The 14,566-nt window shown below is 42.2% G+C and overlaps 1 protein-coding gene across 1 annotated transcript in view; it reads right to left on the reverse strand.

The window, feature by feature from the left end:
- The window catches only part of LOC126253366 (huntingtin-like), a 549,449-nt gene that overhangs the window by 257,946 nt on the left and 276,937 nt on the right, over positions 1 to 14,566 (reverse strand). Inside the window, exon 27 of the mRNA XM_049954640.1 lies at positions 11,701 to 11,906. Within this exon, the coding sequence (XP_049810597.1) occupies positions 11,701 to 11,906 (206 nt within the window). The remainder of the gene's footprint in view (positions 1 to 11,700; positions 11,907 to 14,566) is intronic.

Consider the following 14,566-nt stretch of genomic DNA (forward strand, 5'->3'; position numbering starts at 1 on the left):
AAATATGTCACAGTCCTGGAAAGCTGAACTGTTATACAGAGACAAATTACAGAAGAATATGGATTCATTGGAAGAAACGAGATAATAGAAAGGTCTCTGGTTTCAATATCAGCTTTTGACAGACTGCAACAACCAGCTCTTCCTAAATCACCACAGAGTCAGATATACTCAGTAAAGGAAGGGAGAATATACCAACTGGAGTGCCTCATGGTCAGAGAGAACATTTAGGCTCTAAATACTAGCCTGAATATGATTCTGAGATGCATATATGAGATCAGATGATAAACTGGTAGAGAGTGCAGAGCAGGAGGCTCTCTGAAGCCTGATGAGATTCACAACTGGGTGGACTCTGGAAATGCAGGCTAATTTTTCGATAACCAACAAATAACTTAGAAGGTAGAAAGTAAATAAATTGAGTAAACTAAAACTTCCTGGATATTAAAACTAAGTGCCAGACTGGGATTAGGACCTGGGGCCTTTGCCTTTCAAGACAAACTGTTCTACTGAGCTATCCAAGCATGACTCACAATCTGCCTCACAGATTCACTTCGGCCAATACCAGAAGTTCCCCCAAATATCTTGTGGGGCTACCACTTCAGAAAGAAAGGATACTGTGATGAAATGCATCAGCCATGGCCAAGTGAAATGCTTCCTACGTTTCCAAAATGTGTGCTGATTTGAAACTTCCTGGCACATTAAATCTGTAAGAATTAAAGTTCAGAGAGCACAAATAAAATCTTTAATGTTCGCCAATCGCATTGTTATCTGACAAAGACAACCAAGAACTTCGAAATTACTGAACAGAGTGGATCATGTCTTGAAAATAAGTTATAAGGTGAACCTCAACAAACATAAAACACAGGTAATAGAATGTATTCAAATTCAGTCAGGTGTTGCTGGGAGAACTAGATATGGAAATGAGATAACTCAAAAGAGTAGATCAGTTTTGTTACATGGGCAGTAAAATAAGTGAATATGGCAGATGTGAAAAAGAAATAAAATGTAGGTTGCAATAGCTCGAAGAGGTTCAGGTGGAGGTATATTGCAGTAATAGTGCAGAGAGAAAGATACCTGCACAAAGTAGACTAATGGGCAGAGCTGCAGCATGTCATTTTTCAAGCTGAGGACCGCAACAAGAACAACTAATATGGGTTCAAAAGAACAACAATGACAACCAATGAGAAGAGAAGAATCAAGAATTTCTGTAGAAATGAAACTTCAAATCACAAATTTCACACAAAGAGTGCAAAATAATGATGTCACAAGATTTGAAAAGTGCTCAGTAAATATGAAGTTGAAAAGTTGTGAAAGAAAGCTCTGGGATATTGCATAAATTGTGGTAATAAACAATGGAAAGTGCAGGACAGAACAACAACAATATTGAAAAAATAGAACTGCAGAAAGGCAGAATGAAAAAGAATGCTAGAAATGTTCTGCTTTCAGTCTTTGCCCTTCATTACAAGTAGAAAACACACATTTTCACACAAGCATTACACACACATGGGCAATCTTGCCTCCAGGTTCTAAGTGCCAGGTGCAAACTGTGTCTGAGGTGTGCAGCAATCCGGGTAGTGGGGATATGGAATAGTCAGGGGGAGGTGAGGCGTCATAGCAGGGTAAGGAGGGAGTATGATGCTAGTGGTGCCTGCGGAAGTGTGCGGGGACGTGGTGGGGAGATGTAGTGGGTTGCTAGGTGCAGCATCGGGCGACAGTGTGGGTGGGAGGGGGGGGGGGCAGGATACAGGAGAAGATGGAGGTAGAGAAGGGGAAATTACTGTGCAATTGCTCTGATGGGAGAGAAGGTATGTGTTACTGGACTAGGAGCAGGGAAGGGGATACGCAGGTGGAAAATGGGGACTAATGATGATTGAGGCCAGGGGAATCACAGGAAAGAAGGATACACTGCGGGCAGAGTTCCCACCTGCACAGTTCAGAAACACTGGTGTTAGTAGGAAGAATCCGGATGGCACAGGCCTGAGAACCATTCATTAAAGAGAACCACATTGAATTGGGCACATGTTCAGCAACTGGGTGGTCCAGCTGTCTCTTGGCCACAGTTCATCACTGCTTATTCATTCGGACAAAATGCTTGCAGTAGTAATGTGCATGTTGAATACTGCCCAATGGCTGATGCTAAGTTTGAAGGTCACCTGGCTACTTTCACAGGTGGTCCTGCCTTTGATGGGGTGGGGGATACCTGTGACTGGGCTGGGGTAGATGGTAATGGGAGGATGTATGGGACAGGTCTTGTGTCTAGGCCAGGGCCGGCCAGAAATTCTGCACGCGTGCGGTGCTCCTGCACATATGCAACTTGCGGGTCACAGCGTGCACGCTGCAGCCGTCAGCGTTCATGTAGTGCATGTTTCTCCACACAGATGTCGCTTTATCCACTTGCTGGGATGCTCTGTACCGGCGCATTCTAGTGCTCTTTCCACAGCTTGCAAGCCTATCATGGGAAGGTATTTCGCATATTAAACATTTAAAATACTGTCACAGTCTACTCACTGAGACATCTACTTTTATGTTAGCAGTTTAACCCAGTAAGACAAGTAATACAGTTAACAACTGTGGGTTTTTATTAAGGCAGCTTGACTGACGGCACATAAATACGCGTAATGTTTTTGATGTAGTATTTAAGAAAGAGAGCACTTAGCGACTTCCAACGAACCTTATTCATGATTTCAAATAACATTCAACTAACGCAAGGTTTCCTATAACTAATTCTCAGTGCCCTCCTTCATGGGCGTACCCAGCGAGGGGCAGGGGTGGGCAGCTGCCCCCCCCCCCCCCTCGAGGGCACAGTTTTTCACTAGTTTACTGTTTTATTTAATAAGAAATGCTGCATGTTTTCTCGGATTGTACAAGTGCATTCTTGTATTTAAAATGTTTATTAAAAGCAGTTTTTCACTGGTTTACTGTTTTATTTAATAAGAAGTGCTGTATGTTGTCTCGAGTCCTTGTTTCCTGAGACTGGTATGACCTGCCCCCCCCCCCCCCCTCCTAGTTCAGATCCTGGGTACGCCCTTGCCCTCAGTTACACCCACATAATTTCTGTCTCACTAACCTCTGAACAGAATGATAGCCGCAGACCTCTCGATGGTCACCTGTTATTTCAATACCATTATTGCTATATCTTTCATCAGTTCAGTCTGAAATCTGCATAATAACCGACAATTAGATGAATGTTATGTTTTATCGACTTCGGTTGAGTGTAGCCCTTCACACATTTAAAAAACCTAAATGTAAGTATACATTGGAACAATCGGTTTAATGACCAATTTTCCTGATAATAATGTAACATGGAGCAGAATGAGGCAATAATGTACAGTTAGTAAACAATAATTTTTAATTGTGAAAGGAATAAACCAAACACATTTATCACTGGTCATGAGAAATTATATAATTAATATCAGGCACAAAAGCACGGCTCATTGACAAACGCAAGCAGCTGCGAAGATTTTCATCACTGATGCTTGATCGAAACTTTGATTTATTCATTTTTATCACCGAGAAAAATCTTTCACAAACATATGTCGACCCGAACATGGACATAACTCTCGCTGCTTCTCGGTGCAGGCGTGGAAATTCTTGTTGTGAAAAATTTTCGTAGAATTCTTTTGTACTTCGCACTGCAAAGAAGTTGTCCTTCAGTCTTGTATTGCACTGTAGGTCGATCAGTTCCATCTGTAGATCATTCGGAGCATCTTCAACTGACGACGAGAACGGTTGAGCAAAGAGGCGAATGACAGGAGACAAACTCATAACATCTGCAAATCGTGCTCGAAATTGTTCCTTAATTTTTACAATTATTGACACATGTTCTTGAAATCTAGCACTTTCATGGACCAGTCCAAGAGTCGGGAAATGTGCAGTGTTTTCTGTCAATAGCTGGCTCTCCCAAAGCGAAAGCTTCCTTTCAAAGGCATTTACTTTTTCCAACATGTCCAAAATTAAATTATTTTCACCTTGCAAACTGACGTTCACGCTGTTCATGTGAGACGTAATGTCCAGGAGAAATGCAAGGTCTGATATCCAACAAGGGTCTTCCAACATAGGTTCACTTTTTCCCTTCTCATGTAAGAATGTTACTATGACCAAACGTAAATCAAAAAATATTTTCAGCATTTTACCTCGACTCAGCCAGCGTACTTCGGTATAGTAAGGTATGTCGCCGTACTCCGCTCCTTATTCCTCCAAGAACTGCCGAAACTGGCGATGCGTAAGCCCATGTGTCTTCAGATAGTTTACAATATGCAGAACAATTTGCAGGACGTTTGATAATGTTACTGGTTTTGCACAAAGCGCCTCTCGATGCAGAATGCAGTCAATTCCACACAACGTCTCATCTGTGCGCCCTAGCCTTTTGCGCATCCGTGCTATGAATCCTCCCTGATGGCCTTGCATTGATGGTGCTCCACCTGTGGTCACTGAGACTAACCGATTCCAGTCCATTCTGACACCATCAATCGCTTGCTCGACAGCTGGGAGTAAGTCTGCAACAGTAGTAGTCCCTTTCAAAAGGTACTAAGTCCAAAACGTCCTCTGTTACACAAAGTGCGTTATCGACTCCTCGTATGTATATCACAACCTGGGCTGTAGGGGCCTATCGGTGAGATCTGTTGCTTCATCGAGAGCAACAGATAAAGCAACAAAGTCTTTAGCCTTATTTATTAGCTGCCTGTGCACATTGCCAGCCATAGCAGTGATACGTCTTGTCACTGTTTGTTTGGATAGACTGATTGCTTGAAAGCTGCTAACGTTCGTGCGACACACAAGTTCTGCAGCATCAATTGGACACCCTTTCACAAAGTCCCTTTCGGAAAAGGGTTTCCCAGATTGTGCAATTCTTAATGCGATTTTAAAATGTGCTCACAGTGAAGATTTAGTGTGGTTGTCATTCTGGAAAATTGAAAACAGTACATTGTACAGCATACAGTAAAATAGACGTAAATGTAACACAAGAAACTAAGAGTTCAAGAAGTATCAGTTACTCTGACGTACAGTAAAATCGAGTTGATGTGTCTCATCCATTTTCTTAAGGACATTTAATTTTGCTTGCCGTTCTTCACTGTTTAGTACTCTATACTCGTCTTTGTGACATGTATTGTAGTGTCTTTCAACTGAAAACTTGCGGTGGCTGCCTATTATTCGGCAGCGCAGAAAACACTGTGAGTTTTCGGCTATAAAAAAGAATTGCAGTTCTCAGACATTTTTAAACGACTGAGAACATAGATCTCCCATCCTTTGCTTTTTCACGGTTCCTGCCATTTCTCAGTACTTCTCTGTTAATGTTACAGTCAGCAGGGGTAAACGGGACTGGGTATGTTGCGCTCTTGCTTGTACCACATAAACAGGGAAGTGGAGCTGCCGCTGTTCATTTAGGACACTTGTCTAATAACAGATGTCGCTGTCGCACATGTGCAGCACTTCTGCACGTCTGCACACTGTGCAGCATTTGGCCGGCCCTGGTCTAGGCCTATTACAGGGTTATGGGCCATGTGGCAATGGGTTAGGAGCAGGTGAGGAGTAGGGATGGAAAACAATATTGCATAGGTTTAGTTCAAAGCAGAATACCACTGTGGGATAACTGGGTGCGACAGAAGGGAGGACACTGCTCATTTCAGTGCACAATGAGAGGTAATCGACCCCTGATGGAGCAAGTGATTCAATTGCTCCAGTCCAGTGTGGTACTGAGTGATGAGAGGAGTGTTGCTCTGTGGCTGGACAGTGGTTACGTTACAGGCGGTAGGTGACTGGGGAGCCAAGGCATGGAAGATCTGTTTCTGGACAAGGATGAGAGGGGAATTGCAGTCTGCGAAGGCCTCAGCGAGATCCCTGGTATATTTCGAGAGGGACTGCTCATCATTACAGATGCGATGACCACACGTGGCTAGACCGTGTGTGTCTTCTTGATGTGAAATGGGTGACATTTGTGAAAGTGGAGGTACTGCTGGTGGTTAGCGGTCTTAAAATGGACAGAGTTATAAATGGAGGCATCAGAGAGACAGAGGTGATGTCCAAGAAGGTGGCTCGTTAGGTAGAGGAGAACCAACTAAAGCAAGTGGGGGAGAGGGTGTTGAGGTTCTGGAGGAAAATGGTACCCTCATGCTTAGTCTACGTCATGAACACATTGTCAGTAGATCTGAACCAGGTGAGAGGTTTGGGTTCTGGGTGGTTAGGTAGGATTCCTCCTGATGACCGTTGAATAGGTTAGCATAGGATGGTGACTTGCAGACACCCATTGCTGTATCACAGATTCAAATCAAAAGTAATTGTAAGTGAGGATATAGTTAGGCATGGTAACAGTGAAGGGAGTTGTAGGTTTGGAGTCTGTCAGGCACTGAGATGGTATTCAACAGCAGGAACACCATGGACATTGGCGTTGTTTGTGTACAGTAAGGTGGCATCAACAATGACTAGCAGGGTGCCAAGTGGTAAAGGAACAGGAACTGTGGAGATTTGGTGCAGGAAATGGTTGTCGTCTTTTATACAGGAGGGTAAGTTACAGCAATAGGCTGAAAGTGTTGGTCCACAACAGCAGATATTCTGTCTGTGGGTGCAGAGTAAATGGCTACCATCATGCATCGTAGGTGGTAGGGTTTGTTTACTTTACAAAGCATGTAGAAGGTATGAGTGTGGGAAGTGGTGGGGGTGAGGAGAGAGAGAGAGATTTAGGGGTGAGGCTTGGGACAGAGCTAAGGATTTGAGGAGGAAATGGAGATTCTAGCTGACATCTGGAATGAGGTCTATGTGGCAGGGCTTGTACAGTGAGAAATATGACAGCTGGCAGATCCCTTCCACGAGGTAGTCCCTGCGGTTCATAATCACAATGATGGAGCCCTGTTGTGGTAAGTAGGATCATAAGAACAGGGTCAGATTTTAGGTGGTGGATTTTGGTTCTTTCTGTGGGTGTGGGGTTGGTTCCCATGTGGAGGGACTGGGGGAATCATGGTGAGGCAAAGTTCAAGGTTAGGATATTCTGGAAAGTTAACTTGGGAGATTTGGGGGCAGTGGGTATGGATTACAGTTGGAGGAATAAGTTAAATCATGTAAGGTTCAGTATGGTTGTGGATTGAGTTTGACTGATGGGGTTAGTGGTAAAAAAAAGTGTTTCCACTCTAGCGATTATGAGAAGGACAGAGGGGTCTAAACAAACCTCATTCCATGTAGATGTAGAAACCTCTATCTGCAATGCAAATGTTGCCAGACATACAAGATATAAAAATAAGTAAGCTGGATTACTACGTTTACTTTCATTCCATAATGTCATATGAGAGTACATCATCAGTAATAAAATTTGTCATTAAAATCATAAGAACAGGCATTGAGATGGTATTCAACAGCAGGAACACCATGGACATTGGCGTTGTTTGTGTACAGTAAGGTGGCATCAACAATGACTAGCAGGGTGCCAAGTGGTAAAGGAACAGGAACTGTGGAGATTTGGTGCAGGAAATGGTTGTCGTCTTTTATACAGGAGGGTAAGTTACAGCAATAGGCTGAAAGTGTTGGTCCACAACAGCAGATATTCTGTCTGTGGGTGCAGAGTAAATGGCTACCATCATGCATCTTTTTCAAACTAACAACTCAGTTCATGCGCTCAATAACACAAATAGGAATAATCTTCACAAAGACTTACAGTCACTTACTTCCGTACCAGAAAGTTGTCCATTATTCAGGAACACTCATTTTCAGTAACTTGCCAGCAGCCATAAAAAAGTTTAACTAATAATAATATTCAGTTTAAGGGGAATGTAAAGGGTTTAGTAATAGCCAAATCCTCTTACAGCGATGATTTTAATAAACCCTTGATGTGCATATCTTACTAATAATATCATATAATGTGAATATTGTAGGCCCTCAGGCTTTCCCGGCGAGGCATTGACATCTAAGAAAAACAAGGTGTCTGTTGGTAATCCACATCATACTTCACGATAATCTGATAACATAACTCGCAATCTTCAAGAATGACATCTTCATTATTTGACAACATGGCAGGGAAATGCCCCTTGTTTTCCTGGAACATCTGAAGTCACTCCACCCTAACCCAAAATTCCCAATGGAAATGGTACAACTCCCACTCTTAGATGTTCTTATCCAGAGGAAGGCAGGTGGCAGTTCTGGTCACAGTATTCACTGAAAACCAACTGACACTGATCTGCACCTGCAAGTCAGTAGTGGCCAGCATCCAGCACAGAAGAAAAGTAAAGTATACTCAAAACTCTGGTTCACTAGGCAAGAAACTTTCAAATCTAGACAACTTCACAACGGAGAAAGAGCACCTGCAGTCTGTGTTCTACAAAAACAGATATTCTTCCAGAGATATTCAGAAGGCACTGTGACCTGTTCTCTGTCAGAGGGGTCATTGGAAGTGCAAGAAGAAGCTAAGAGGACCAATTTTTTGCCATATGCCAGACCAATATCTGACGAAATCAGCAGAATTTTTCTCAAATATAATATCAAGAACATTTTCTGAACACAAAACAAGATTAAGGTTCTACCATGGAACATGAAGGATGATATGGGTCTACAGGCACTGGACATTTACCACATACCATGACAATGTGGTATGTAATATATCAGCCAGACCACCAGTGTAAGGAGCACCAATGGCACAGCAGAATCAAACAGGCTTCCAAGTCAGCTATAGAAGAACATCGTTTGGAACTAAATCATTCAATGAATTATGATGATGTCAAGATTCTGATACGGACACACAGGTACTTGGAAAGTGTTATTTAAGAATCCATACAAGTAAAGATCACACAGAATCTTATCAACTGTGACACAGGATGTATGCTTAGCTCCACCTACAATCTGGCACTCTATCTCCTAAAGACGCAATGGAGGCAACACCAAACTCCGAGGGATATAACTGTGGAAATGGTGACAGAGCAAATAACCCAGCACAACCAACACACGCCGCACAGACTGCGGTACTTTAGACAGCAGATCAAGTACCTAAAGTCTGTCATTTCAAGAATGAACGGCAATTTGAACACCAGTGGCCAGAAAATAATCAGACAGCTGCCCCTATCAGGCATGTACCTCAGACAGAGCACCTAATGTGGACAGCTATGGTAATGGAACAGCATAGTCCACAGGAAAGCTTAAATGACAGCAATCAGAAATTGAATGCCCAGTACAACTTGGAGGTAGAACAGAACATCAGACAACAATATTACTAACTGTCAATAGCAAAAATGTACGTGCACAATGTCCAGAACAGCTATGGCTAGAAAATACTACAGCTACTGTTAATGGCCAGCACATATCTCAGACAGAGCACCTGGTGGGGCACAGACCAATGACAGTGTGTCTAGCCACACACAGGCATAAATACTGGACCTGTTCCATACTGGATTAAGCCTCACGAAGCACACTGCGAGTCATACTTGCAAGTAAAATGCAGATTACTGGCAACGAACCCAATTTTTCCAGATGACAATGTAAGTATTAGTACAAGATGACTACTGTGCAATTTCAGTGCAGTAATGTGATCACTATGAATAAGCACCGTAAAATGATTTTCTATTTCATTATGCATGGCTGCAATAGCCCATAAATTATCATATGCACTTAAGTGTATTGAACATTTACTTGTTTTCTGATATGATATTTATTACTTTGAAATAAAAATGTACTTAGATTTTTTTTCCCATCCACATTCACTTGGGACTTGTGGAAGATACATTAACGTACTTGTTTTTCCTTGTAAATATTTAATGAGTATTCTCATTTTTCTGTCATGTTCTACATCTTGGAGGATCTCCTCATTATGGATCCACTGGAACAAAAAGTACCTCTAATGTAATCTAATCTCAATGAACCCACAGTGACGGAATCTGAGAAAGGGGAAAAAGGTAATGCCTCTGGAAAGGACTGTTCTGTGGTACTGAGGTTTTGCCACCTCCATCCACGCAACATCCCCAATGCTCACAGCCTTGCCACTACTGAAGACTATCTTTATCAACACCCAACTGACTGCGAACCTCCTTCCTGGTCATCAACATGAACTATATCACCACCACAATTACTTTTCAACCGAATGCACCACCTAAAAATAAACCTGTGGTACAACAACAAGTGTCTGCAAGTCACCATCCTATGCTAACCTGTTCAAGGGCCATCTGGAGGAATCCTACCTAACCACCCAGAACCCCAAACCTCTCACTTGGTTCAGATTGACTGACGACATAGTCACGATCAAGACTAAGCATCAGGGCACCATTTTCTTCCAGACACCCTCTCCCCCATTTACTTAAGTTGGTTCTCCTCTACCTAACAAGCCACCTTCCTGGACATCACGTCTCTGAAGCCTCTGATTATACATCTGACTGTATTATGGCCACCAACCACTGGCAGTACTTCCACTTTCACTAATGTCACCCATTTCATACCAAGAAGTCCCACATGGCCTAGGCACCCTTTGTCATCACATCTGTAGCGAGGAGCAGTTCCTCTCAAAATATACCACGGATCTTGCTGATCACCTACCACCTATGACATAACCATTATCCTACCACAAAGCAGCACTCTTCTCATGACGTAGTACCAACCAGGACTGGAGCAACTGAATCACATGCTCCACCAGAGATCGAGTACCTCTCTTTGCACATTCAAATGAACAATGTCCTACCTTCTGCCCCCCCCCCCCCCCAATTATCCCTCCCACAGTGGTATTCTGCTTCCCACTCAACCTATGCAATATTGTTTTCAGTCCCTATTCCAGCTCTTCCCCTAACACGTTGCCACATGCCTCATAACCCTGTAATAGGCTTAGACACAAGACATATCCCATACGTCCTCCCATTACCACTACTCCATTCCAGTCACAGGTATCCACTACCCCACCAGAGGCAGGACCACCTGTGAAAGCAGCCAGGTGATCTTCAATCTTAGCTGCAACCACTGGGCTGCAATCAACATGCGCATGACTACTGACAAGCAGTTTGTGCTGGACCACCCAGTTGCCGAACATGTGCCCAAAACAATGTAGTTCTTTCTAATGACTAAGTCACAGCCTGTGCCATCTGGATTCTTCCCACCAGCACTAGTTATTCTGAACTGTGCAGGTGGGAACTCTGCCGGCAATGTATCCTTCATTCCTGTGGTTCCCCTGGACTCAACCATCATTAGTCCCCATTTTCCACCTGCGTATCCCCTTCCCTGCTCCTAGTCCAGTAACACACACCTTCTCTCCCATCAAAGCAATTGCACAGTAATTTCCCCTTCTCTACTTCTACCTTCTCCTGTATCCCCCCCCCCCCCTCCCACCCACACTGTCTCCCAGCACTGCACCTAGCAACCCACTACATCTCCACACCACGTCCCCGCACACTTCCGCAGGCAGCACTAGCATCATACTCCCTCCTTACCCTGCTATGATGCCTCACCTCCCCATGACTATTCCATATCCCCACTACCCTGATTGCTGCACACCTCAGATGCAGTTTGCAGATGGGCTTTAGCACCTGGAGGAAAGATTGGCCATGTGTGTGTAATGCTTATGCGAATGTGTGTGTGTTTTCTACTTGTGATGAATGCCTTTATGCCAAAGCTGAAATATTTGAAGAGTTCTTTTTCATTCTGCCTGTCAGTGATTCAACACCTCCTCTGTGTGCTGAGTAGCCACCTATCCTTTCCATATTGTTGTTATAAACTATGGTATTTCTACTTGTAAGAAACAGTCTTAAATACCTGGCAACAGCCTGGTCTGGATCCATCCCACAAGATGCAGCTGTAGCGGCAGCATTCAGGGGATCACAAGGCGATGATGGAGGGGGTGCCAGCTGCAGTTCCTCCAGCCGGGCCAGGACAGCATCTTCCTTGCCATGGGACAGCAGCAGCAACACCAGTGCCAACACCCCACCCAGCCACCGCTGCACTGCTACCAGGGAGCCGTTCTGTCAGACAGACACACTGACTCTATAAAATACAATTAAACAAAAAATTTATACTGAACAAGAAATTGGGCAATGTTGTATTTGAAGTGTAAGTGTCCAACTAAAAGTCATGCAAAATCCATTGTTATGAATAATAATTTTCATTTTATACACAAACCATGTACATCATTTTCAGTTAGAAATGTTTCTGTCTCTTTCCAGTACATTCTCCCTTTTCTTGCACATGTTTTCCCCACAGTTCTTTGAGTCTTTAAAAATCCTTTGCAGCAGAAGTTTATTCTCACTGCCTGAAAACACCAATGCATCACTTTTGGATGTCCCCCAGCATTTTGTAGTGTTAACTTCACCACAGTTCTTTCAGAAAATGGAAGAATGGTAGCCAGAGGGTTCTTTTTCATTCTGCCTGTCAGTGATTCAACACCACCTCTGTGTGCTGAGTAGCCACCTATCCTTTCCATAAAGTTAAGACTGAAGGGGGGATCTGGAAGGCTTTCCCTCCCAAAAATCCTAATTTTCTCTAGAGAGACACAAGCAGCCTGTCATCAGACAGCATGATGATCTTCTTCCGATGGCGTTTACCATGTAGTGCAGGTTGGATGTAGCGGACAGGATATCTGGTCTATCCATGTTCCAAATAAACAACCAGAATGCCATCCTCTGCATCTCGCATATAGCACTGTCTTTGGTTTCTTTTTCAATTGCAAATCCAAGTGGTGCCCTGCTCTTAGTGACAGAAGCAGCTTTCATTATTTTGTTTAAGAAACTTGTAATCCAAACATACATGATGAATCTGACATGAATTTCAGAGCATATTTTTTGTCCTTTAATAAACAATTCAGTGACAGTATGCTGTCAAACAGAAAGTATATTATGTTGTATCAAAGGACAATTCAATCAAGGAAAATAATAAATTATCAGACGGAGTTTTTGGTCAGTACTTACCTTCATAATCCTAAATGTAAGAACTGCTGCTAAATGCATATAAAAGTAAAAGTTTCATACTGCCTGTCTTTCAGAACTAATAGTTACTTCCTCAGAAAACAGGCTGAGAAAGGTTGAAAAGGCAGGGAAGGTCACTCTGTCCCCAGGACAAGAGCGACCTATCAGAGTCTTAATGACTTTGATTCTTAGTCATCATTAGTAGATTACTCTCTCTCTCTCTCTCTCTATCTCTCTCTCTCTCTCTCTCTCTCTCTCTCTCACACACACACACACACACACACACACACACACACATATCAAATTCCCATAGTACGGAAGTTAACACATGGAGCCTGAAGGGTTGAAAATCTGGACAATACCAGTATACTTTGCCCGTTTGAATTACTTAACTTTTTAAATTTACCAAAGCCCTTCATACTTCCAAGAACTGTGTCAAGTGAAGTTCCTTGTTCCTTCTTTAGGAATAGACAAATGTTAATAGTTTTCCATTAGTTTTTATTTTCTACATAAATGCACAGTGTTGACTACTGAATTTAAATCATTTGTCATACTCTACTAAACACTTCACTAGTTAGTTACATGTTCCACAAATAATTTTGCATGATAGAAAGTTTCTCAGTTTGTTATCAAATTCTACTTTGCTGTCTATCAGACAAAATATCTCTGGGTAAATTATCAAAATTTTTTTGTTGCAGCACTGTGTATCCCTTTTTGCACTAAAAACAACATTAACGTGGAGTAATGAACATCATTTTTCCTTTTGGTATTGTAATTATGTAGCCTATCGTTCCTTTTGAACTGAAAAGAATCATTTTCAACAAACTTCATCCCTATTGTTCCTTTTGAACTGTAGGGGATTATTTACAACAAACTTCAGGAGGGAATACATACATGTGAAGCAGTAATCAGAATGTCCGACTCCTTACACAGATGTCTACAAGATGATTGTGGATGAGCACCACATATTATTCTTATAGACTGTTTTTATGCAATGAAGACTTTCTCTCTTAAAGATGAATTACCTCAGAACATTATTTCGTGTGACATTATTGAATGAAAATATGCAAAATACATCAACTTATTGATTTGTCTCTGCCCAAGATTTGCAATGATTCTACGTGAAAATGCGCTTGAATTAAGTTGTTTTTGTTTTAGGAGTTCAAAATATGTTTTTCCCAATTTTAATTCTCATCAATATGGACCCCTAAGAATTTTGAACTTTATACCCTATTTATTGTTTCCTTGCCATTTGTCACACTTATCATTGGTGTAGTACCTCTGGAGGTGCAGAACTGAATATGTTGTGTCTTTTTAAAATTGAGGGCAATGATACTTTCAAGAACTTTGTTTACCATTTCTTCTGTTCCTGTACATACGCTTGGCTTGATTGCACTACTAGTGTTATCTGCAAAAAGAACTAATTCTGCTTGTTGTATACTAGACAGAAGATCATTTACATGTGTGAGGAACAAAGTGGACCTAAGACTGAATATTGAGGAACCCCATACGTGTTTTCTCCCCAGTCAGAATTATGTCCCTGGACTATATTGCTTGAATTACTAAGTACAACTTTCTGCATACTTTTAGCTAGATATGACGTTATCCAATCTCTCAGATTAAGTCTATTCACAGCAAACATATGGAAAATAATTGTAAATAACTTACACGCTTCATGTATTGCAGTTTACTCAACTTCTACTACAACAAATTTGGTTTGA

The sequence above is a fragment of the Schistocerca nitens genome, chromosome 4, assembly GCF_023898315.1.
Source record: "Schistocerca nitens isolate TAMUIC-IGC-003100 chromosome 4, iqSchNite1.1, whole genome shotgun sequence".
NCBI lineage: Eukaryota > Metazoa > Arthropoda > Insecta > Orthoptera > Acrididae > Schistocerca > Schistocerca nitens.